This window comes from Triticum urartu, chromosome 6 (assembly GCF_003073215.2).
Source record: "Triticum urartu cultivar G1812 chromosome 6, Tu2.1, whole genome shotgun sequence".
In the NCBI taxonomy this organism is placed as follows: domain Eukaryota; kingdom Viridiplantae; phylum Streptophyta; class Magnoliopsida; order Poales; family Poaceae; genus Triticum; species Triticum urartu.
In genome coordinates, this window is record NC_053027.1 from 284,090,528 (window position 1) to 284,113,560 (window position 23,033).

Here is a 23,033-nt window from a genome sequence, read left to right on the forward strand (position 1 = left end):
TAAACTCGATGAAACAAGAATAAGAATTACATTATGTGTATCCTTCACCAATTAAAATTGATGACAAGCAATGGAATTGGCATACTACTTATTCTCGTAGAAAGGATTATGATAGATATAGCGCCAACTTGAGAAAGTCTTCAGCAAGTCACCGGTAGGATAGAAAAACAACGAAAGAATTAGTATGACAACCAAGGAAGAGATCTTGAGCGAACCACCGTAAAAGTTGAAAAGAACAATGAGAAGAAAAAGAAACACCGGGTAAGAATTAGCAAATGAATGAAGAAGCTTGAGAGAATTTAGATACAAGAGAACAAAGAGATCACGAGCTGATTGAAGATCACTTAAACGAAGCACCGGTAAGATTGGAGAATGATAACTGAAAGCTGAGAAAGAATACCCCTGAATTGATGGACTCCGGATAACAAATTGAGAAGACTCTTGAATTAGCTCCGGATAGTTGAAAAGAATTCTCGCAATCCAAAAACAACTATGAGAGGATGGCAACAAGCTAGAATCACGAATCTTGAAGAGAATGGAGCAAGATATGGAGGAAAATTCTTCTTCGGTCTTCAAGTGTTATGAAAGATGATGACAGACACCACCATAAATTATTGAGGCACTCCGGAACAAACAAAAGCGAAGAGGTTGAGCCAACTATGAAAAGAATTTGGAAGATCTTGGAGAAGTCATTTGACTGACGATAATTCATTCTTACGTCAAACTTTGAAAAGAATTTAGTATAGCTCCGGGAAAATAAGAAGAGTCAGGTAAGATCCTGGAAAAAGACCTGTGGTTTAGGGCCCACTCAAAAGAAACACCATAGAATCATTTGGAAGGGAGATTGCACCGGTTGAATTAAATGGCTTGAATGAGATAACATCCTCAAAAGAGCTTGAATGAATGTAGAGTGGAAAACACGAATCATCGAGATATCTTGAGCACTCCGGAACAATAGAATAGCAAGCGGGGAAGTTTAAGAGGTGCACCGGCATGAAAAGACATTTGAAACGAGGAAAAAGGATATGATCAACACCAAAAGCTTGAATTGGTTCCACCGGAGAAGAAAAAGAATGGATAATGGTGAACTAGAAACTGCGTTAAAATCTTCATGAGCATCACCGGGTACGAACATGAAGGAAGAAGAATGGAGAGACTTCCATAATAAAATGGATACTTGATAAAGAAATCCGAGTCCTAGGAGAAAAAACAAAGGGAGGGAGGGTGGGAAAAACAAAGACAATTTGGAATGGGTGAAACGAACACCGTTGAGAAGAACTGATACTTGATCTTGCTGATGTTGAAAGGATCGGATCCACTTGAAGAGAAACAAGCCGGTGAAAAGGATTGACATGACAAACTCGATGATCAAGAAGGATTGGTATCCACATATAAATATGAGAACACCGTTTAGGAAAGGTATGGAATCAACATTTGACTTCGAAGCAACTCGAATACCACGACTCAAAACAAAAACAAGGGATTGGCTTGCAAAATAAGTCGGAACAAACATATGATGGAGTTTTCGTCCGAAGTTTTTGTGGTGGGGCCTACACGGGCTCGATCGTACAGCACCATCATGTACAAGGCAGTGCACATGACATACGAAGCGTCCCCGAGTCGGCATAGCCAAGGACTCTTTAAGACACAACGAGACCACTGTAAAATCGACCGTGAATAGGCAGACCACTAGACGTCGAACCCCAATTTCATATCATACATCAGTCGGAAAGATATCCTAAGAGCTACTTGAATTCCCACTTATAAACTCCCAAAACTTTCCGGTTATGCAATCAGGTGTTGGGGATACAGGTGAAGCATAATATCTCACCCAAACTAGCAAATCCTACATCCAGTTGTATCCATCCTTCAACACATAACCAAGAAACCTTCGGAAATCATCTACCTCAACCTTCGAAAAGCATCCGTTATACGAGTTATGGCAATACTCCCGAACTCCCGCCCCAGTACTGGGTGGCGTCGAGGTTATCTCACCAACGAACTGCATAAAAGAGATTTTCGATGTCGGCTTACTAAACTCAGGTATTCCAGAACTGCAACGATAAGATCATGACGACAACACCTCGGAGCTCAACTCCCCGGGACACTTCCACAAAACCCCTGACAGGAGGCACCAAGACAATGTTCTCGTCACAAAACCATCGGAACGATTCCAAGATACCCGCGTGATCCTAAAAAAAATTTAGTGAAATTTGAGAAGAGAAGAGTCAAAACTCTACGTCAGGATGCCTCACCAGAGCGATGAAGAGACTGGGAAGTAAAAAGAATTCCTAAACTCTCCGATATATAATTCCTAAATGACTCAAAACATTTTTCTAGACTCAACAACGGCTGCTAAAAACGATCAAACAGTGGGGGCTCCTAAGGTCGGGGAAGGCTCTGATTACCAACTTGTAACGCCCTCGATGCGGCTATATCTCCCACGTGTCGAAGCACGACTTAGAGGCATAACCGCATTGAAAGCAATGTCGCAAGTGAGGTAATCTTCGCAAACAACCCATGTAATACAATAGGGGAAAAGATACATAGTTGGCTTACAATCACCACTTCACACAATTACATGAATAAAGCATTACATCATCCAAATACACTCAAGGTCCGACTACGGAACCAAAATAAAAGAAGAACCCCAAATGCGACAAAGGTCCCCGATCGACCCCAACTGGGCTCCACTACTGATCAACTAGAACGAAGCAACACAAAGGACAAGATCTTCAACGAGCTCCTCCTTGAGCTTGGTTGCGTCACCTGCTCTGTTCAACGGCACCTGCAAGTTGCGTTACGCGGTCCAACCCGGCGCGCGCCGCTCAGTCGCTGACATCACGAAGGCTTCGGCTGATACCACGACGTCGAGTGCCCATAACTGTCCCGCGTAGATGGTTAGTGCGTATATGCCAGTAGCCAGACTCAGATCAAATACCAAGATCTCGTTAAGCGTGTTATTCTGAAATAACCACGGACACCAACCAGGGCCAGGCTCACCTCTCTCCTAGATGGTATCAACCTGCCCTGTCGCTCCGCCACAAAGTAACTATCGGGGGCCTTCGGGAACTCAGGCCCACCTCTACCGGGATGGAGCCACCTGCCCTTTCAGTCCCCAACATCGGAATCACTCGCGGGTACTCCTACGAGCCGACCCGACTTTAATCACCACAAGTATCATATATTATGTATAAGTAAATACCCGTGACCACCTCCCAAGTGATCACGGCCCGATAGTATAGCATGGCAGACAGACAAGAATGTAGGGCCACTAATGGTAAACTAGCATCCTATACTAAGCATTTAGGATGGCAGTCAACAGCTGGAGCAACAATGATAGGCTATGCATCAGAATAGGATTAACGGAAAGCAGTAACATGCTACACTACACTAATGCAAGCAGTATAGAGGAGAGTAAGCGATATCTGGTGATCAAGGGGGGGCTTGCCTGGTTGCTCTGGCAAGAGAGAGGGGTCGTCAACACCGTAGTAGTACTGGGTAGCAGCGGCGTCGGTCTCGGTGTCTAGCAAGAGAAGAGGGGGAAGAAACAATAAATATAATGCAAACAAATGCAAGACGATGCATGACATGGCAAAGCGTGATGCTAGGTGTGCCCTAACGCGGTACGAGGTGGTACCGGTGAAGGGGGAAACATCCGGGAAAGTATCCCGGTGTTTCGTGTTTTCGGGCAAAGGAGCCAGAGGGGGAAAGTTGCGTGTTTGCTATGCTAGGGATGCGTGGCGGACGAACGGGCTGCGTATCCGGATTCGTCTCGTCGTTCTGAGCAACTTTCATGTTGAAAATAATTTCATCTGGCTACGGTTTAAAAGATATGATTTTCTAAAGATTTTATTAATTTCTAGAATTTAATTAATTAATTAATTTAATTCGAAAATGGATTTATGACATCAGCATGAGGTCATGCTGATGTCAGCAGTCAACAGGGTTAACTGGTCAGCCTGACCAGTGGGTCCCACTTGTCAGAGACACATTTTAATTGAACAATTTAATTACCCTAATTAGTACTCCCTTCATTCCAAAATATAGTGCGCCCGCGCTTCCCGAGGTCGAACTTTGACCATAAATTTAATGAACGAGACCGACTGCGGCGGGAGAAAAAGTTACATAATTAGAAACTTCTTTCGAATACGAATTTATTGATATAATTTTTGCTCCCGCTGCAATCGGTCTTGATAGTTAAATTTATGGTCAAAGTTGAAACACAAGGATAGAGGAAGCACTACATTGTGGAATGGAGGGAGTATTAATTAGGGGGTAGGCCCCACTGCCATACTAATTAATTAGCTAATTAACTAACCAGGTTAATTAGATAACTAATGTTTAATTAGTTTAATTATTTGATTAGTTTAATTAATCAAAATTAATTAAGTTAATTATTATTTCCTTTAATTAATTAATTATTTTTATTTTTATTTTTTTAAACGTTCTGTGGGGGTTGGGCCCCACATGACATAGGCAAGGGGGCCATAGCAGGTGTGGGCTACGGGCACAGCACGAACGGGCGAGGGGGATACGGGCAACGGGCGGGTGCCCATTAACGGCGGCTGCGGTGGCAGGGATGAGGACGGCGCACGCGTGCGCAGCGAGCACGCGCAGGAAGCAGCAGCTGCGGCGCGAGGCGATGGTCGGCGGCGGGAGCAGCGGGGCGCGCCTGCAGGCGGGCTGGGCGGCGGCCAGTGAGGGGGAGCAGCGCGGGGCAGGCGCGCCGGGGCAACGATGGAGAGCAACGCGGGTCGGCGGGGCCGTGCGGCTGCGGGCGTGGCTGCGGTGCAGCGAGCGCGAGCGCGCACATGCGTGAGCACGAGCACAGGCGCGATGGGGGGCGGTGAGCGTTCGTGCAGGAGGGGGGGCAGCGGAGGCCGCGGCGGAGCTGCGGTAAGGCAGCGCGGCACGACGACGTGGTCGGCGCGCGGCGACAGGCAGCGCGAGCGCGCAAGCGAAAGAGAGAGAGAGAGAGGGGGTGCGGGCTCACGGTGGGGGGTAGGGCACGGGGCAGCGGGTGTCGTGGGGGAGGACGGGGACGTCGTCGGCGTCGAGGAGGCAGGCCGGTGGGGGGGAGCGCCGGCGGGGTCCAGGCAGGGAGGGGCCGATGGCGTTCGGCGGCGACGTCGGGCGTCGAGGGCGCGGTCACCCCGACCCCGATCCGGATCGAGGGAGCGATGGGGGAGCGAGTGGGGGGCGAGCGGGGCGAGTGGGGCGACGGGGTGGACGGCTAGGGTTTCGGGAGGGGTTAAGGAAAGGGAGTGGGCCGGCTGGGCCTTTGCCCAGTTGGGCCGATGGCCTGGCCGGCTGTGGCCTGGTGGGCCGAAGCCCAAGGGGCCGGGGGTTCTTTTCTTTTATTTTTGCTTTCTGTTTTGTTTCTTTTCCTTTTATTTATTTTCTTTTACTGTTTTAATTCAACTTAGGGCATATAAGTATTTTATAAATTTGTGTTTTCTTTACTATAATTATCTATGTAATATTTAGCACTAACCGAACATTTTTATTTTGATGTTTGACAATATTTAAATTTTGAATTTGAAAGTTTCGAACCGACGCGAAATTAGCAACAGTAAACGAGGTGACGTGACATCATTAGCAGAGGTTCATTGTAGCTTAAATATCCGGACGTCACATCCATGCAGAGCATTGTTGACATAGAAAATTGCAAAATACATATGGATCTGAATGTAGCAGACCCGTTGACTAAACCTCCATCACAAGCAAAACATGATCACACCTTAGTACTCTTTGGGTATTAATCACATAGCATGTGAACTAGATTATTGACTCTAGTAAACCCTTTGAGTGTTGGTCACATGACGATGTGAACTATGGGTGTTAATCCCATGGTGATGTGAACTATTGATGTTAAATCACATGGCGGTGTGAACTAGATTATTGACTCTAGTGCAAGTGGGAGATTGAAGGAAATATGCCCTAGAGGCAATAATAAAGTTATTATTTATTTCCTTATATCATGATAAATATTTATTATTCATGCTAGAATTGTATTAACCGGAAACATAATACATGTGTGAATACATAGACAAACAATATGTCACTAGTATGCCTCTACTTGACTAGCTCGTTGAATTAAATATGGTTAAGTTTCCTATCCATAGACATGAGTTGTCATTTGATTAACGGGATCACATCATTAGAGAATGATATGATTGACTTGACCCATTCCGTTAGCATAGCACTTGATCTTTTAGTTTGTTGTTATTGCTTTCTTCATGACTTATACATGTTCCTATGACTATGAGATTATGCAACCCCCGTTTACCGGAGGAACACTTTGCGTGCTACCAAACGTCACAACGTAACTGGGTGATTATAAAGGTGCTCTACAGGTGTCTCCGAAGGTACTTGTTGGGTTGGCGTATTTCGAGATTAGGATTCGTCACTCCGATTGTCGGAGAGGTATCTCTGGGCCCACTCGGTAATGCACATCACTATAAGCCTTGCAAGCATTGCAACTAATGAGTTAGTTGCGGGGTGATGTGTTACGTAACGAGTAAAGAGACTTGCCGATAACGAGATTGAACTAGGTACTGAGATGCCGACGATCGAATCTCGGGCAAGTAACATACCGATGACAAAAGGAACAACGTATGTTGTTATGCAGTTTAACCGATAAAGATCTTCGTAGAATATGTAGGAGCCAATATGAGCATCCCGGTTTCGTTATTGGTTATTGACCGGAGACGTGTCTCGATCATGTCTACATAGTTCTCGAACCCGTAGGGTCCGCACGCTTAAAGTTCGATGACGGTTATATTATGAGTTTATGTGTTTTGATGTACCGAAGGAATTCGGAGTCCCGAATGAGATCAGGGACATGACGAGGAGTCTCGAAATGGTCGAGACGTAAAGATCGATATATTGGACGACTATATTCGGACATCGGAAAGGTTCCGAGTGATTCGGGTATTTTCAGGAGTACCGGGGAGTTACAGGAATTTGTATTGGGCCTTAATGGGCCATAAGGGAAAGGAGAGAAAGGCCTCAAAGGGTGGCCGCACCCCTCCCCATGGGCTGGTCCGAATTGGACTAGGGAGGAGGGCGCCCCCTTCCTTCCTTCTCCTTTTCCCTTCCCTTTCCTTCCCTCCTACTCCTACTACTTGGAAGGGCTCTAGTTCTACTAGGAAAGGGGGAATCCTACTCCCGGTGGGAGTAGGACTCCCCTAGGGCGCATGGCGCGCCCTCCCCCTAGAAAAGGGGAAATCCTACTCCCGGTGGGAGTAGGACTCCCCTAGGGCGCATGGCGCGCCCTCCCCCTCCTCCACTCCTTTATATACGGGGGCAGGGGGCACCCCAAAGACACAACAATTGATCTCTTGATCTCTTAGCCGTGTGCGGTGCCCCCCTCCACCATAATCCACCTCGATCATATCGTAGCGGTGCTTAGGCGAAGCCCTGCATCGGTAGAACATCATCATCGTCACCACGCCGTCGTGCTGACGAAACTCTCCCTCAACACTCGGCTGGATCGAAGTTCGAGGACGTCATCGAGTTGAGCGTGTGCAGAACTCGGAGATGTCGTGCGTTCGGTATTTGATCGGTCGGATCGTGAAGACGTACGACTATATCAACCGCGTTGTGCTAACGCTTTTGTTTTCGGTCTACGAGGGTACGTGAACAACACTCTCCCCTTTTGTTGCTATGCATCACCATGATCTTGCATGTGCGTAGCAAATTTTTGAAATTACTACGTTCTCCATCATGTAGGAGTAACAAAACAAAGAAGAACATCTAAAGAAAGGAAATAAGCAGACACCTATTTCTTCCGAGCAAATGTACACGCTATGACACAACATGATCATGCTTATCAATTGAACATCAGGAAGGAAGAAACTACCATATGCCAGTGCGGAGGTAAGGGCCAGCACACACGGCGAACGAGGCATCGATGGCGACGGGATTTTCATCTAGCACGGTGGAATTGATCAGTGTGACGACATCAAATCCAGAACTCCCAGCCCATATGTCTCTCCCCTCGACTGCAATTGTCACAACAATAAGTATATCAATCAATATCTATGGACACAGCTGCATGAGGGAACAACAGAAAAAACACATCAATCAGTATGCTTGTACAGTACACACACCTTCGATAACATTATATTCTCCTTTCGATATTTGATTTCTACCACATAATAAGCACCGTCATCCATCCTTCAAAGTCCTGGTTGTTAATTCTGCATCATGTGTGTGGTAATCTGGATTCAGCAAACTCTGAATCCTTTCCTGATAATCTCAGTGTTATCAACTTATCATAGAAGAAGAATTGTTTGAAAAAACCTACCAGAAAAAAGGTTGCCACGGGACAAATCAAGAAACCTATTGTCCCAATTTTAAATCAAGCAACAGCCAACTCACCTTATTGAGTACACAACCAGAACCATCATCCGTTGCACATAGAGGAGAAGGACATCGTAGGCAAAAGGGAGTGTGTTGGCGGCAGACAACGATGCCTTTGGTTTCTCATCAGTCTCGTCTAGGCTTCGATTGCATATAAGTAAGCGTTACACGGGGTGGGCCACTGCTCCAGTAACAAATTTGTCGATTTGCCATTCATTTAGCCTGACTTAGCTTTTAATGTGTTCCTAGCTCTCACCCTTATTATATCTCTAACCGGCCACACGATAACTTTTCTGCTAAAATTGTTGCAGGTGAATTTTGGCCTTCCCTTCATCTTTCACTCTGTCAAGTAAATCTGAACTTATCCTATATCAATTTATGAATGCAATAGTATTAAATACTAATGGCAAATGGGAAAAGTTGTTGATATAACTTGTAACATCTTAATTTTGGAAGAGAATGATTAACCAACTGCAATTGGAGTTACTTAAGTTCAATGCTTACTATACAATATGTACTATCTATCTATGTCAGAACACTTCTAAGTTCTTGCAGGAATGGGAAACTCTCATTGTAGACTCACTGTTTGGGCAATAAAGATCACTTATGGGTATTACTAATCTTATTATGCCAAATGTCAAATATTACCAGGCAAACAGAAGTGATGGCCGCACTGTGAAGAGCACCTTAAATACCATCAGCAAATATGTATGCGTCATTGTAAGTATATCTTGTACTGTTCACTGCTTGCAGATCAAATTAACAGTAAGAAAGTGCATAATCTTCCCTTGTCAGAACCTGAAATCAGAAAAAAGGTACATACGGGTGATTCTCACCTTGACGCTGAACGGGGCAAGCAACTGCTTGCAGCAGAATTAGTGGAGGACCAGCCCTTGTTCATCGCAACCAGCTTGGCCGGGGGGTAGAACGTGTCGACGGCCGTTTAAGGTCATCCCTTCCATAAGCTCTTCTTGCGAGATTGGGATGCTCCGACCGTCCGGCGGCCGGCGGCCCACAACGGCAACGCGATGCCTATGACATGGAGGAAGTTTGAAATAAATTCGTCGCACCCCGTTCGATGCCTATGCCTGGCGGTGGCGACCGCCACTCAGGGTCGAGATCGAGAGATTGAGTCGTGGCTTGATGTTCGCGCCGGTAGTGGCTGGGGGCAGCGGCACACTAGGGTGAGGGTAACACAGCCAGGTCGAAGAAGAGGAGAGGTCGGGGAGAGAGACGAAAGAACGGGGCCGAGAGAGAGGAGATGCTCGTGTGCTCATGGGCTTCGTGGGACAGAATATTTGTGCGTGAAACTGGCCCAACTAACCAGAGGCCACCGAAACGGTTTCTGGAGTAGCAGCCCTTAGGACAGCCGGCCTAGTTAGCGCTAAACAACGATCTGACGACCAGAAACATTTCAAACACATGATCTGACGGCCAAAATTGCAAGTGCGTGAGAGAGCTCGCTTTAGGCTCAGTTTTACTGTCCTTAATAATAGCTGGAGTAAGAATTTTTCAAAAGATCACCTAGGAGCAAGAAAAGCTTACAGAAATAGCGATTTTTGTTGTCTTATTATTCAGGCCATCAGCATAATTGTCAGGGTAAAGCCAGCAGTATAATTGTCGTTGTATGTTAAATCCTTAGTGACAAAAAAAGGATAAATTTGGTACTACAATTCAACCTGCTAATCTAGAAACCGATTTGACCGCAAGTTAAGTTGACATGAACGCTCCTATAATAGAAGATAGGATTATCTCTACGTTATGAAGGCAGATGAAACATGAAGCTCTCTACTAATGTGCAGCAAGAGCATTGCAACATCCACTAAGGCCCAGTTCTTTTCGTGGTGGATTCTGCAGAATCAAGATTCTAGAAATTTCTCACAGAATCTGTCGCCTAGTTCTTTTTTAAGATTGTAGTTTGAGATTGTGGATTCAGTTATGTGGCGAAATGTCTGTACTGCCCTTAGACAGAAAATGTTTGATGAATTGTTAACACTTTAGCTTTAGCTGCACTGACTTTCTCCATCTAAAACATACAGCCATTAGCGCATCTATTCATCAGCACATACCAAAATTACCAAGCACCAAGTAGCAGTACCAAATTGGCAATTACCAAATTGAAATTGTCAAGCGACAGATACAAATTTAAACATACATCAATGCATTAGCAGTACCATTTATTCATCAATACATGCATCTATCCATCCATCTATTCACCTAGATGTTAACAGAGAAACAGAAAAGAATACAGAGGTAGAAGAGAGACGAGACAAAGAAGAAGAGTTCCCATCGGGCGTCTAGGCAGGGCGGCCAGAGGCGACCAGAGGCGGCGGGCTGCCCGTCCAGCGGGGTCGCGAGGAGCGAGGCTGACGGAGCTCCCGTCCGGCGGCGACGTGAGGAGGGGTGCTGTCGGTGTTCCCATCTGGCGGCGGCGAGGCGGGCCGTCGTGAGGAGAGGGGCCGCCCCAAGGCGAGAACCGGCGTGTAGGCTGGGCTGCCAGGGGGTGGCCGGTGGCGGGCTGGTGGAGCTCCCGCCGCCGCTAGCGCTCGTGGGGATCGAGCGTTTGCTGGGCCGTTCAGTCGTGCAAAAGGGGCAGTTTGGCTGTAAATTATTCCTCCAATAGGGGTACTCTCATATCCGAAACGTTTTCTTTGGTGGGACTTACCAGAATCCTGGGATTCTGTGAAAATCTATGTTTTTCGAGGATTTTGAATTGCACTAGGATTCTGCAGAATTGGCTCGAGATTTTGGAAGGCAAATCGAGTTCTTTTCGCTCAGGATTTTCCAGGACGAGATTCTTCACAATCTGTTCAAAAGAACTGGGCCTAATTGCCGAATGCAGCGGTATTCTTTCGCTGGAGGTCATTGCTGGATTTGCTTTAGCTCTTCGGGCTGTTTTTCGTAATCTCCAAGCCTCTTCAACCACCGTAAACCGAGGTCAGATCCAGACTCAGCTGCTATCTGGAACTGCTCCTTTGCCAGCTTTACTGGGTCCTGCTGTATGGTCCTTTTTCGCACCTTCCCAGTTGACGGACTCTTGCCTGAGTTGAACCTGGTAATGACTTCAGGCACTTCAGCACCTGAAACAACCACACGGTAAGCATAAACAGATAGGCCTGGAGTCTGGAGTAATCTAACAATTCCAGCCAAAATTAAACAAAATCAGTTGACCAAGAGCTGTCCAAATTAATGGTGAAACCATAACTTCACAACCTGTTTACTCTAAAATAGCCATTACAAGAAGAATAATATAAGGACACATGATTATCTCTTGAAACGTTAAGAGTTACTCCCTCCGTAAACAAATATAAGAGCGTTTAGATCACTAAGAGTTACTCCCTCCATAAACAAATATAAGAGCGTTTAGATCACTACTTTAGTGATCTAAACGCTCTTATATTTCTTTACAGAGGGAGTACTTGTCTACAAACCTTTCAGAAGAAGGGAACCATATGCAATTGCAGCTCCGGCATGTCCCTGAGATGTCAGAAAAACAGAAATAACAACGTGATTCATGGGTTGCAAGTAAATAAGATAATTTTGAGGTGATCTATTTCATTTACTACCTTTTCTGAAGCTCTATGGAAACACCACATAGCTGAAGCTATGTCCCTCTTAACGCAATCCCCAGTTATATATACAGCACCAAGAAGATACAAAGCACCAGGATGCAACTGCATTCAAAGATAGGTAAAAGCTGAATATGCTTACCAAGAAGCATAGTAGAAAATATATGATCAACATTCAGGTGGCGAGCATACCTGGTCAACAGCTTTCTCTATATAATGAAAGGCCTGTTGATCAGACTGAACATGATCATTCTACAAGCAACAAAGGTAACCATCAACTGAGGTGAAGAAATATTCCACAGAAATGGTCTAAGGAATGAAACTATCATTTGCCCAGCAAACAACTAATATTCGATTAATAAAGTGCCCCACAAAAAAAAGAATTAAATAGGTGGAACAGAAAGATGCCAAAAGCAGATGAAGAGTGAAAACCTCAACTCTTAGCCGACATCCAAGTTCATACTGTGCCTCTGGATCACCCATGTTCGCAGCTTCAACAAGCAAAGCAGCACCACTGTACGCATGAAAAGTGAGAGATGAGCATAATTCACATGAAATGTGTACTGAAGGCAAGTTTTGCTTCATGTGGAGGTAGCGGAATAAATGTTCCTACTAAAACGCAGCAAAAGAAAAGGATGGTTTGCCTCACTCAATATTTTACGATTTAATTGAAGGTCAAAAAAGTAAACATCGTTCCCAATTTTCTTTTCCAATCAAGGAGCTGCTAATCTCGTTAATCTTCTGTCCTGGTAAGTACTAATGCAGCAATTATTGCTGACTAATTGGACACGTAATGTTGTTAGTAACCGCAATTCAAATATATTGCCAGTACAAATTATCTCAAAGCGCCAAACTCAAGGCATACCAGTGGTTTATTAAACATTTTGACCAAGACAATAAGGTTCAGTTCCAGTTAGGATTTTGAATAGGTTCACCCGCAAAAAAAAAGGATTTTGAAGAGGTTTTGACCCACAAAATTTCAAGTTACTCTTTTCTATTCCCTCTGTTTCTTAATATAAGACTTTGTAGAGATTTCAATACGGACTACATACAGATGTATATAGACGTATTTTAGAGTGTAGATTCACTCGTTTTGCTCTGTATGTAGTCCATAGTGAAATCTCTAAAAGGTCTTATATTTAGGAACGGAGGGAGTATTAGATAGTAGATACCAATGCCCATCAGGCCATTACCCCATTGCCCAAATGCTGCATACACCTTATAAACATCAACCGAGATTCATAAGCAAAGCTGTGTGACATTCACACGAACTTCTTAACTTTGTTGGGGAAACTAGTATTTCTCATGAGCTGCTAAGCATAGTAGCTACAAGAGTAACGAGACCCATACAAGTAGCGGTGACTTGGACATCAACAAAGACACACTTTTATGGAAGATTTCTTCACACTGCCTGATATGTAAATATTACTAAAACACTTAATTAACAAGGTATACCTACAGCGCTAGCCAAATTATATGCAATGCAAACAAAATTATCCTGCAGCTTTAGCTCTGTCAGATAAAACAAGCACAGTATTATCTGCAACTGGTCCGTCAGATAAAACAAATACTAAGAAATAATTCTGGTATGCAACTATCTAACTGAGGCGCAATGGTATCCAGTATTCAGAATCATGGCACTTACATAATAGCCAGGTCCTTAAAAAGGATAGTTCGCAAAAAAAAGGTCACTTATAAAGGATTCAAATTGAGTCAAAACAACAACATAACTACATAAGCAACGATAAAATTAGTTGTTTGCATCACGTTCACAGATTCCTGGAATAGCAGTGAAACAACAAAGTAGTGTACATGCCATATGAGCAGGTTGAACGACACAGCAAAGTAAGTAAATTAACACTAACATCATGGGAGGTAAAATTAACTCACATTGCCTTGCACGCCCCGGGAACATGGTACTTGAAATGCATCTTGGCCAGCCAACATCTCGCGTGAGTATTCATATTGTCGATCTCTAGAGCCAGCTCAAAGTTCTCCTTTGCGCCCTTCGACACCGAGAAAGAATCGCACAACAAAAAGTTAAAACCCCAACAACAGGTCACAACAGAATGGTTCCAAATGGGGGAAGAGAGGGAACGTGAATCCAGAGCTGTACCCTGAGAAGTGGGATTAGTCGCTTGTCGTTGCGGTCGGCGAAGTCGATGACGCGATCGACCTCCTGTAGGGCGCTCCAACCCTTGGCCACCAACTCCATTGCCTTCTTGTTCCGGTCGTGAATCCATCTCTGCAACCACAAAGAAGTTTATTCACCGCCTGGCAACATACTAGAGCATGAAATCAAATAGATACGTAGATGCGCGCGTCTCATCCGCGCCACACTCACCTGGTGATTCAGCGTCGAGGCCAGCTGGGAGACATGGCCGGACGGGGAAGACGAAGCGGCGGCGGCAGCGACCCGCCGCGCCGATGCGGCGATCATGGCGGGGTGACGCCCTTCTCCGTGAGCCCGGCTGCAGAGGGGATGACAGGGTGGTCTGCCCCCCAAAAAAATTATAAGCAATATGGACATGTGAACATTCTAACTAATTACGAATATCACAAAGAAATAGATCAATATGGTCTTACAAACACACTAAAATTCTCAATTAAATCTTAGTTTTGCATAAAGAAGCCTACATATTACATACTACATGGAACATACTCCCTCCGTTCCGAATTACTTGTCGCAGGTATGGATGTATCTAGATGTATTTTAATTCTACATACATCCATTTCTGCGACGAGTAATTTGGAACGGAGGGAGTAGTAGATAGTGCATACCTTGAGAAATTCAAAAAGACTGTTTCTGGCCTACGTTTTTGCATTGCCATGAAGATATCAATTATATCAGCTTCATTCACCTCTGAGAAAGCATCCCTCTCAATGTATGTGACTAGGCCGAAATTATGTGCAAAATTATGTATGGATAGTGCAAAAATGAAACCCTAAATCAGAAATTAGGGTATTTCGGTACCTTCAATTCCGGAGGCTGGTGTGGTGACTGAGCGGCAGTGGCTGCCGCCAAACTTGCAGGGGGGCGAGGGCAGGGGCGCCAGGCTTCCGGCCGGCGGCAGGGGCACGGCCGCGCGCAGGGAGGGGCGTGGGCAGGGAGGCGCGGCTGGACCAGAGGGCCGTCCGGCCGGGCGGGAAGGAGAGGCGCGGGCGCCGGGAGGCTGGGATCCGGGCTCCGGCTGGCGACCGGCGGTGAGGTCGCGAGGAACGGCGACGGCGAGGCGGCTGGGCGTCGATGTCGGGCAGTGGCACAGTGCTGTGCGAGGGCGTCGCCGTGTCGGGAGGAAGGGCTCTGCTCGATGTGGACTGGGCCGCGAGGACTATTTCTCGCATTTAGCGAGGCTCGCTGAACCGTTTAGAAATAGAAAAAGTAAGAGAAAATGAGGGCCTGGGTTCGATTCTGTACTGCATAGAGTTTTTTTTCTTAACACAGTACAGACGCAAGCGCTTATATACACGCGCAGACACTCACCCTTATAAACATGTACACACTCTATTTTTATGAGCATCTTTAAAAGACTGAGCCGGCATATTATCTTGAAATTTACGAAGTCACCGTAGGCATCTCATCGTCAACGTGAACGTCTCGAACTTGAATCCTGGTGGATTGAGAATATCATAGTCCCTCTAACCATCCAACCACAGATTGACTACATAAAGTTGCTAGCCGCTATGCCACTTATCATTTCGCGTTCGCACCCTAGTTGATGTAAAAGACCGGAGCTTTCTTTTCTATTTCTCCTCTTTTAATGCTTATTCATTTTTCTTCTTTTCTTTTCTCTTCTCCAACTTTTCCTTTCTTTTTTGCATTTGTCCCTTCGTTTTTTTCCTCCTTTTTCATTTTTTGTTTCTCCTTTCTCCTTTGTTTTTTATGTTTGCTTTCGTTTTCACTCTACATTTTCATATATGTCAAAAATATTTTTTGTATAAGTGGTCAACATTTTTTGTATACACGTTCAACATTTCTCAAAAACTTGTTCAACATTTTCATAGTTATTCAAAAAAAATCAAATGCTTGATCAACATTTTTAATACTTATTCAACATTTTCAAATACTTGTTCAACATTGTATTATACTCGTTCAACATTTTCTAATATCTATTCAACATTTTTAAAATACTGTCGAACAGTTTTAATACTTATTCAACATTTTCAAATACTTGTTCAACATTTATCAAATTTTTGCTCAACATTTTTAAATACATGTTCATCATTTTTTATATACTTGTTCAATATTTTTTTAATACCTATTCAAAATATTTAAAATATTTTTTCAACATTTTTAATACTTGTTCAACATTTTTCAAATACTTGCTCAACATTTTACAAATTCTTGTTCAACATTTTTTAATACTTATTCAATATTTTATCAAATGTATTTTTGAAGAGTGTTTTTAATATATATATATATATAATATTTTTAAAGTATAAAAAATGAAAACAAAAACAAAAAATGTAAAAATAAATAAAACTAAGGAACATGCCGGTGTTGCCAGCGCGGGTGGCCCAGCCTAGACGCTCACGCGCTTCAGTGAGTCAGATGCCTCGACTCGCTGAACGCGAGGAATAGCGATGCCCGGACTGGGCGTGGTTGTATTTGTCAACTGGTATGTATACTGGGCCATTTTTTTCTGGCCCTGTAACTAGATGTTCCAGCCCATGATAACGTTTTTTCGGAAACCTAGGAGCCTCCGCTTAGGCAATTAGGGTTTCGTGGAGCACGGCGGCGCTCGCCAGATCTTGATTGGCGGGGTGCGTGATTGGCCGAGCAAGATGTCCTCATCGGGCGCCGGCAGGGGGGTGGGTCTAATCCCACGCCTGGGCGGACAGAGAACCAAGGAGAGAAGGCGCAGGCGGCACCAGGATCGTCGGGCGCGGCTAGGGCTCAACTGGAAGAGGCCCTTGGAAAACTCGGGATCACCGACAAGGAGGCGACGCCTCTAGTTATTGATGATCGGGAAGACGAAGCTCCGGTGAAGTGGCTACTTGCAGGGAAGGTTTTGAACCGCAATCTCCTCCATATCCGAACCATAAGCAATGCCCTCCGCCCAGCTTGGGGAAACCCTAGGGGGTTGAAGTTCACGTCCATGGGAGATAATATGTTCGTGGCTGTGTTTGAATCCAAGAGAGACAGAGATCAGATCTGGGACGGATCGCCGTGGCATGTGAGCAAGAACGCGGTAATCCTTGCTGAATTTGAGGAGTGTATGAGGCCGGATGAGGTGAGTTTTGACCGGCTGTAGTTATGGGCACGAGTTATCAATCTTCCCTACAATCTCAGGGATGATGTATGGGGTAAAGAAATCGCAAAGCAGATTGATAAGAAGGCTTCCTCGGTGCAGTTTGACCACACGGGAGATTATTTGCGCGCGAGAGTCACCATTGATGTGAGTAAACCTCTGGAGGTGGATTTAATTGAATCAGCCAGGAGGAAGAAGCAAAGAACTTGTATGAGATACCAATATGAAAATGTGCCGCACTTCTGTTTCTCCTGTGGCCGCTTGGGACATTCGGAGCTCTTTTGCCCTACCCCGGGGAAGAGAGACAAGAACGGAGATCTCCCCTTTGGGGCAGGCCTGCGTGCTCCGGAGAAGAGGAGGAAAGATTTCTCGGGTGACAGTACGAAGAGAGAGCACACTACAGCCAGCACCAGCAAACGAGAATCAAAGAACTCTAGTAATGTTGCTACGGGCAAAACTACTATGGAGGTTACCTCACCGATCAAATCTCACTTACCAAAAAGAACGGAGGTGCCTACCCAGGAATACCGAAGAGTTAATCAACCACTATTGTTGAAATCTGCTGTGGAGCATGAAGACATGAGCAATAGTGAGGATGGTTCAGAGGGACATAATGAAGAGGACAGGCTTAGGAAGAAGAAGAAGGCCAACACCAGAAAATTCGGCAGAGGCTACGGTGCAGCCCTGCCCGTCCAAATGAATTGCATGAGCTGGAACTGCCGGGGGCTTGGGAACCTCGAGGCAGTTCGCGAGCTTCGCAGCATTGTGAAGCAAGAAGGTCCTGCCCTTTTATTTGTAATGGAAACTAAAATAAGGGCAAAGAGAGTGGAAAACCTGAAACTCACGTTGGGGTTTGCGGGTTGTTTCGCAATCGATAGTGATGGTCTGAGTGGTGGTGTTGGACTGTTCTGGTCGAAGGAAGTTTCAGTTGAGTTGAAGAATTATAGTCTGAGTCATATTGACGTCATAGTTAAGAAGGAGGGACAAGTTTCTCCGCCATGGAGATTTACAGGTTTCTATGGAGCACCGAGAGCAGAGAATCGTTACCATAGCTAGCGCTTCATGAGAACTCTTTATGCGATCCAACATCGAGCTTGGATCTGCGTTGGTGATTTTAATGAGACCTTGTATGGGTCCGAGCACTTCAGCCGGGCGGCACGGCCGGAGTGGCAGATGCGGGCCTTCCGCGAGGTGGTGCAAGAGTGCGCCCTACAGGATCTAGGGTGGAATGGCTTGGAATACACATGGGATAACAAACAGCAAGGGGAAGCGAATGTGAAAGCACGACTCGATCGTGCGCTCGCAAATGAGGATTTTTTCAATCTTTTTCCCCTTACTCGAGAGACATGTCAGTTCCATAGAATCTGATCATTGTTTTCTTATAATTGAACTTAGTGAGCATCAACTTATGAATAATAAAGGGAAGAAGCAGTTCCGTTATGAGAATGTATGGCAGTCTCATGCAGACTATGATGAGCTTGTAAATGAATCATGGAAGAGGCTACATCGGGGACAGGGACTTGCAGGTATAGCCGGTACCCTGCAACAACTACAGGGCGAACTGGGTACCTGGGGTGCCCGGGAGTTTGGGAACCTTTCCCGGACTGTTAAAAAGTTGTAGAAGAAGCTAGAAACTCTCCGGAAACATTCAGTGGGGCGTGGTCCTTCTGATGAGGAGGTAGTTACAGCACAAAAATTGAGAGAAGCTCTTCGGCAGGAAGAAGTATGGGTGCGACAGCGATCGCGAGTCCGCTGGTTGCGAGCCGGTGATCGGAATACGTCATATTTTCAAGCCCAAGCAAGACAGCATAAGCGTATGAAAAAAATCTTGAGGCTGAGAAGACGGGATGATACGATCTGTCAAACACCCGAAGAGGACAAAGAAGAGGTTCAATCCTTTTATCAGATGCTCTACACCTCTCAAGGTTTTAATGACATGGAGGGCTTGCTTCAGTTTGTACCAGCGCGGGTCAGCGAGGAAATGAATACAGAACTGACCAAGCCCTATGTTGCCGCTGAAGTTAAGGCGGCGCTGTTCCAGATGGCACCCTCAAAGGCGCCGGGAGTGGACAGTTTTACAGCAGGTTTCTTTCAGCGACATTGGGCTCTTGTGGAAAAGGACCTAGTGCCGGTAGTATTGGATTTTCTGAACGGGGGAGAGATGCCAGTGGGTAGAAATGACACTTCAATTACTCTCATTCCGAAGGTGAGACACCCCCAGTCTATCTCACAGTACCGACCTATATCGCTCTGTCCAGTGCCGTATAAAATTGCGGCAAAAGCTATAACCAACCGTTTGAAACCTTGGATGGATGCGATAGTGGGAGAGGAACAGAGTGCGTTCGTCCCGGGACGACTCATCACAGATAATGTGCTTGTTGCTTTCGAGAGTATACATTCGATGAAAAGAAGGAAGAAAGGAAAACAATTTTCATGTGCCGTTAAGTTGGATATGATGAAGGCATATGACCGGGTGGAGTGGCATTACCTGGAAGCAATGCTTCTCAGACTGGGCTTCGATGCTCTTTTTGTTCGTCTGATTATGAGGTGCGTCACTTCCGTCAGATTCTCAGTTCGGATGAATGGTGAATTACTACCTTCCTTCACCCCATCTAGAGGACTGAGACAAGGTTGCCCTGCGTCCCCCTTCCTGTTCTATTATGTGCGGAAGGACTAACCTCCTTGTTAAATCATTTTGGTGGACATTTTGTGGACAGAGGTATTCAGGTGTCATGCAGGTCACCCTGGATCAACCATCTACTCTTCGCCGACGACAGCCTCATCTTCATTAGTGCGACGGTGGAGTGTCGATAGATTGAATCAAATCCTACAAATTTATGCAGACTGTTCGGGGCAGAGTGTGAATAAAACAAAAAGCTCGGTTTTCTTCTCTTCGAATACACCAACAGGGAGACGCCACATAGTGAAGCAAAGGTTGGGTATTTGCGTGGAGGCATTCAGTGAGCGCTACCTTGGTCTTCCTACAGCAGTGGGAAGGATCACCAGCGAGACGTTTGATCATATTGGCGATCGGGCGCGGACTAGCATGCGAGGATGGTCTGAAAGGAATTTTGCTTGTGCAGGACGTGAAATTCTTGTGAAATCAATAGTGCAAGCACTACCTACCTTCAGCATGTCCTGTTTCTGCCTCACGAAGAAAGTTTGCAAGAAGTATACAGCAAACATGGCGAAATATTGGTGGAGGAGCTCACTTGATAAACGGTCTTTGCACTGGATATCGTGGAAGTCGCTCGCATCTCCAAAATTTAACGGCGGAATGGGCTTCCGTGATATGGAACTCTTCAACATTGCTCTCCTAGGAAAACATGGTTGGAGGTTCATGACCAGCCCAGACTCTTTATGTGCTCGTGTTATGAAGAGCAGGTACTTCCCAAATACTGATTTCATGCATGCAACAATGTCGCAATCATCCTCTGCCATATGGAGAGCTATTGTGGCTGGGCGGGAAGCTCTTTGAGCTGGTCTGATTATGCGTGTTGGGGATGGCAGTTCCATCTCTGTTTGGAATGACAAGTGGATCCCAGGTACAATACGCATGTTCCCTATGATTAGGCCAGCCAATTCTCTAATCCAGTTTGTTCAGGAGTTAATTGATGATGTAAATTGGAGATGGAAGGATGATCTAATCCGTAACACTTTCCTAGCACCAGACGCAGAGGCTATCTTAAACATATCACTACGCAATGGTGGAGGAGAAGATTATTTTGCTTGGGCTTTTGAAACCTCAGGTGTTTACTCTGTCAAATCGGCGTACCGTGCTCTCGTGAATCAAAAGAAGCGTGTTGCTCTAGAGGAAGGGACGGCTACCGGCACCTCACAGACAGATCAACAGATGTGGACATCACTTTGGAAGCTCAAAGTTGTGCCAAAGGTGAGAGTATTTTGGTGGAGAGTAATCCGTGGAATTCTCCCGGATGAAGCTACCCTGAAGCACAAACATATTAAACCTTTAAGCATATGTAATGTATGCCTGGCAAAAGAGGAAGATCTAATGCATGCGTTGGTTCATGCTCGCATGCAAGACGATTCTGGGATGAAGCCCAAACTTGGTTTGATTTCCGTCTACCAAGGCTGCATCCTAATACGTGGTCAAGAGATATACTCTGTGATGATCGCTTCACGGATCAGGTACGCGCAAAGATTATTTCAGTTATGTGGGCTATTTAGACCTCGCGCAACCGGTGGACACACGAGAAGGAGCATACTGATCCGGTGCAGTCTGTTCGCCGTATTCGGGAGGATCTTGCAGTCCTGGAGATCCCATGTGTAGATGCATCCATCCTTCCAGGGCATGGCTGGAGACCGCCCGAACTTGGTTTTGTCATGATCAACACTGATGGCGCCATCAACTCCGATTCAGGAGTGGCAGGGGCGAGAGGTGTCGCCCGCTCTTCGACAGCCCTTCTAGCAGCCTGGTGCAAACCGCAGGTTGGTATTACCGACCCGCTCGTCACCGAATCCTTGTCACTACAAGAGGGAGTCCTATTTGCAAGTCTCAGGGGCTACTCACATGTGATCATGGAGACGGACTGCCTGGAGATTGTGAATCTCTGGAACGATCGCCACAACACTCGCTCGATTGTGGCTCCTATTTTGGTAGAGATTGGAGAGCTTACTATGTCGTTTGATTTTTTACTATTCAACATGTAAGTAGGACAGCTAATCTTTCGGCTCACTTATGTGCGAAGCGTGCCTGCTCGCTTATGGTGACTAAGAGTTGGTTGGACTTAGAACCCTTGTTCCTGGTCATGAGCCTGTTGGCGGATGATCGTAGGAGCTCCTTTGTTTGAATAAAGCTCTCACGTTTCACTGCAAAAAAATAAATAAATAGAGATTTATATGTATAATAGGCTGAACCAAAATCCAAAGGTGGGCCACGACGCACCCTGGCCACGTTGTGGCTCCACCGCAGTTGTGCAGTGGTGGATCTAGGAATTTAAAATAGGTCAGTCTATCTACAAAACAATGATAACAAATATGACATGTGAACATTCTAATAATTAACCAATAGCACATAGATATAAATCAATATGATATTAGAAAAACAATAATATTCTCAGTTAAGTCTCAGTTTTGCATTAAAAAAAGGCTACATGGTACATACCAATTCTTCAACAATTCTAAATACATTTTAACATCCCTTGCATTAGTATCAAACATAGCTGAACAATAGAAAATAAATCAACCAATATAAGGTTTGAATCCGAAATTGACAAAATTAGGGACCATGGAAATTTAGGATAACCGTACATGTGTAGCGTGTTTAATCGTGGGACGGTGGGAGGGCTAGCTAGCAGCCGGTGGTCGCAGGTTGCTGCTATAGTGCAAGGTAGGGTGCACGTATCACGTGGGCAGGCTTGCACACCGCCGACCGCCGAACAGGACTAGGCTATGGGCTGGGCGGCTGGGTGCGGTGAGTGAGCGGGCGTGGCAGTTGCGTGTGAGGAAGGGCGCGACGAGGCAGGGAATGAAGCGGCAGGAGGCGACGACGAGTGGCCGGCGAGAAATGGACCACGGAGGTACTCCCTCCGTTCCGAATTACTTGTCTTGGATTTGTCTAGATATGGATATATCTAGACTCATTTTAGTGCTAGATACCTCTGTATCTAGACAAATTCAAGACAAGTAATTTAGAACGGAGGAGGTAGTTGGGAGGCGGCTGGCGGCGAGTTCAAATATGGAAAGCCATAGAGCGAGCAGAGAGGAATAAGGGACTGGGCCACTCGGGTGAGTCCTTTCGCACCAGGGACGCTAGACAGCTTGATGGGCTTATTTGTTTGACTGCAGCCCATCTCCTCTATGTTTTCCCGGGGCGCGGCCG

General features: G+C 45.6%; 1 protein-coding gene and 1 long non-coding RNA gene across 9 annotated transcripts; both read right to left on the reverse strand.

Annotated features, from left to right (window-relative positions):
- Positions 1 to 3,466: 3,466 nt before the first annotated feature.
- Positions 3,467 to 9,627, reverse strand: LOC125517197. 5 transcript variants are annotated; one of them, XR_007287466.1, is made up of 4 exons: positions 9,207 to 9,627; positions 8,118 to 9,113; positions 7,868 to 8,009; positions 3,467 to 3,526 (listed from the first exon to the last, which is right to left on the reverse strand). It is a non-coding gene; the product is annotated as an uncharacterized LOC125517197 (long non-coding RNA). The 5 variants fall into 5 exon arrangements; XR_007287469.1 differs by lacking the exon at positions 3,467 to 3,526 and having other exon boundaries at positions 7,767 to 8,009; positions 8,118 to 8,725; positions 9,019 to 9,113; XR_007287467.1 differs by lacking the exon at positions 3,467 to 3,526 and having other exon boundaries at positions 7,767 to 8,009; positions 8,118 to 8,736; positions 9,019 to 9,113.
- An 832-nt stretch (positions 9,628 to 10,459) lies between these two features.
- Positions 10,460 to 22,148, reverse strand: LOC125513246. Of its 4 annotated transcripts, none has more exons than XM_048678299.1 (9): positions 21,889 to 22,148; positions 14,284 to 14,434; positions 14,056 to 14,184; positions 13,830 to 13,945; positions 12,372 to 12,453; positions 12,132 to 12,191; positions 11,937 to 12,044; positions 11,802 to 11,847; positions 10,460 to 11,450 (listed from the first exon to the last, which is right to left on the reverse strand). In XM_048678299.1, the coding sequence occupies exons 1-9, from the start codon at positions 21,960 to 21,962 to the stop codon at positions 11,233 to 11,235; spliced, it is 984 nt and encodes a 327-aa protein (XP_048534256.1). In that variant the 5' UTR covers positions 21,963 to 22,148; the 3' UTR covers positions 10,460 to 11,232. The 4 variants fall into 4 exon arrangements, with proteins under 4 accessions (XP_048534256.1, XP_048534260.1, XP_048534259.1 ...); XM_048678303.1 differs by lacking the exon at positions 21,889 to 22,148 and adding an exon at positions 14,914 to 15,425 and having other exon boundaries at positions 14,284 to 14,410; XM_048678302.1 differs by lacking the exon at positions 21,889 to 22,148 and adding an exon at positions 14,914 to 15,424.
- Positions 22,149 to 23,033: the final 885 nt, after the last annotated feature.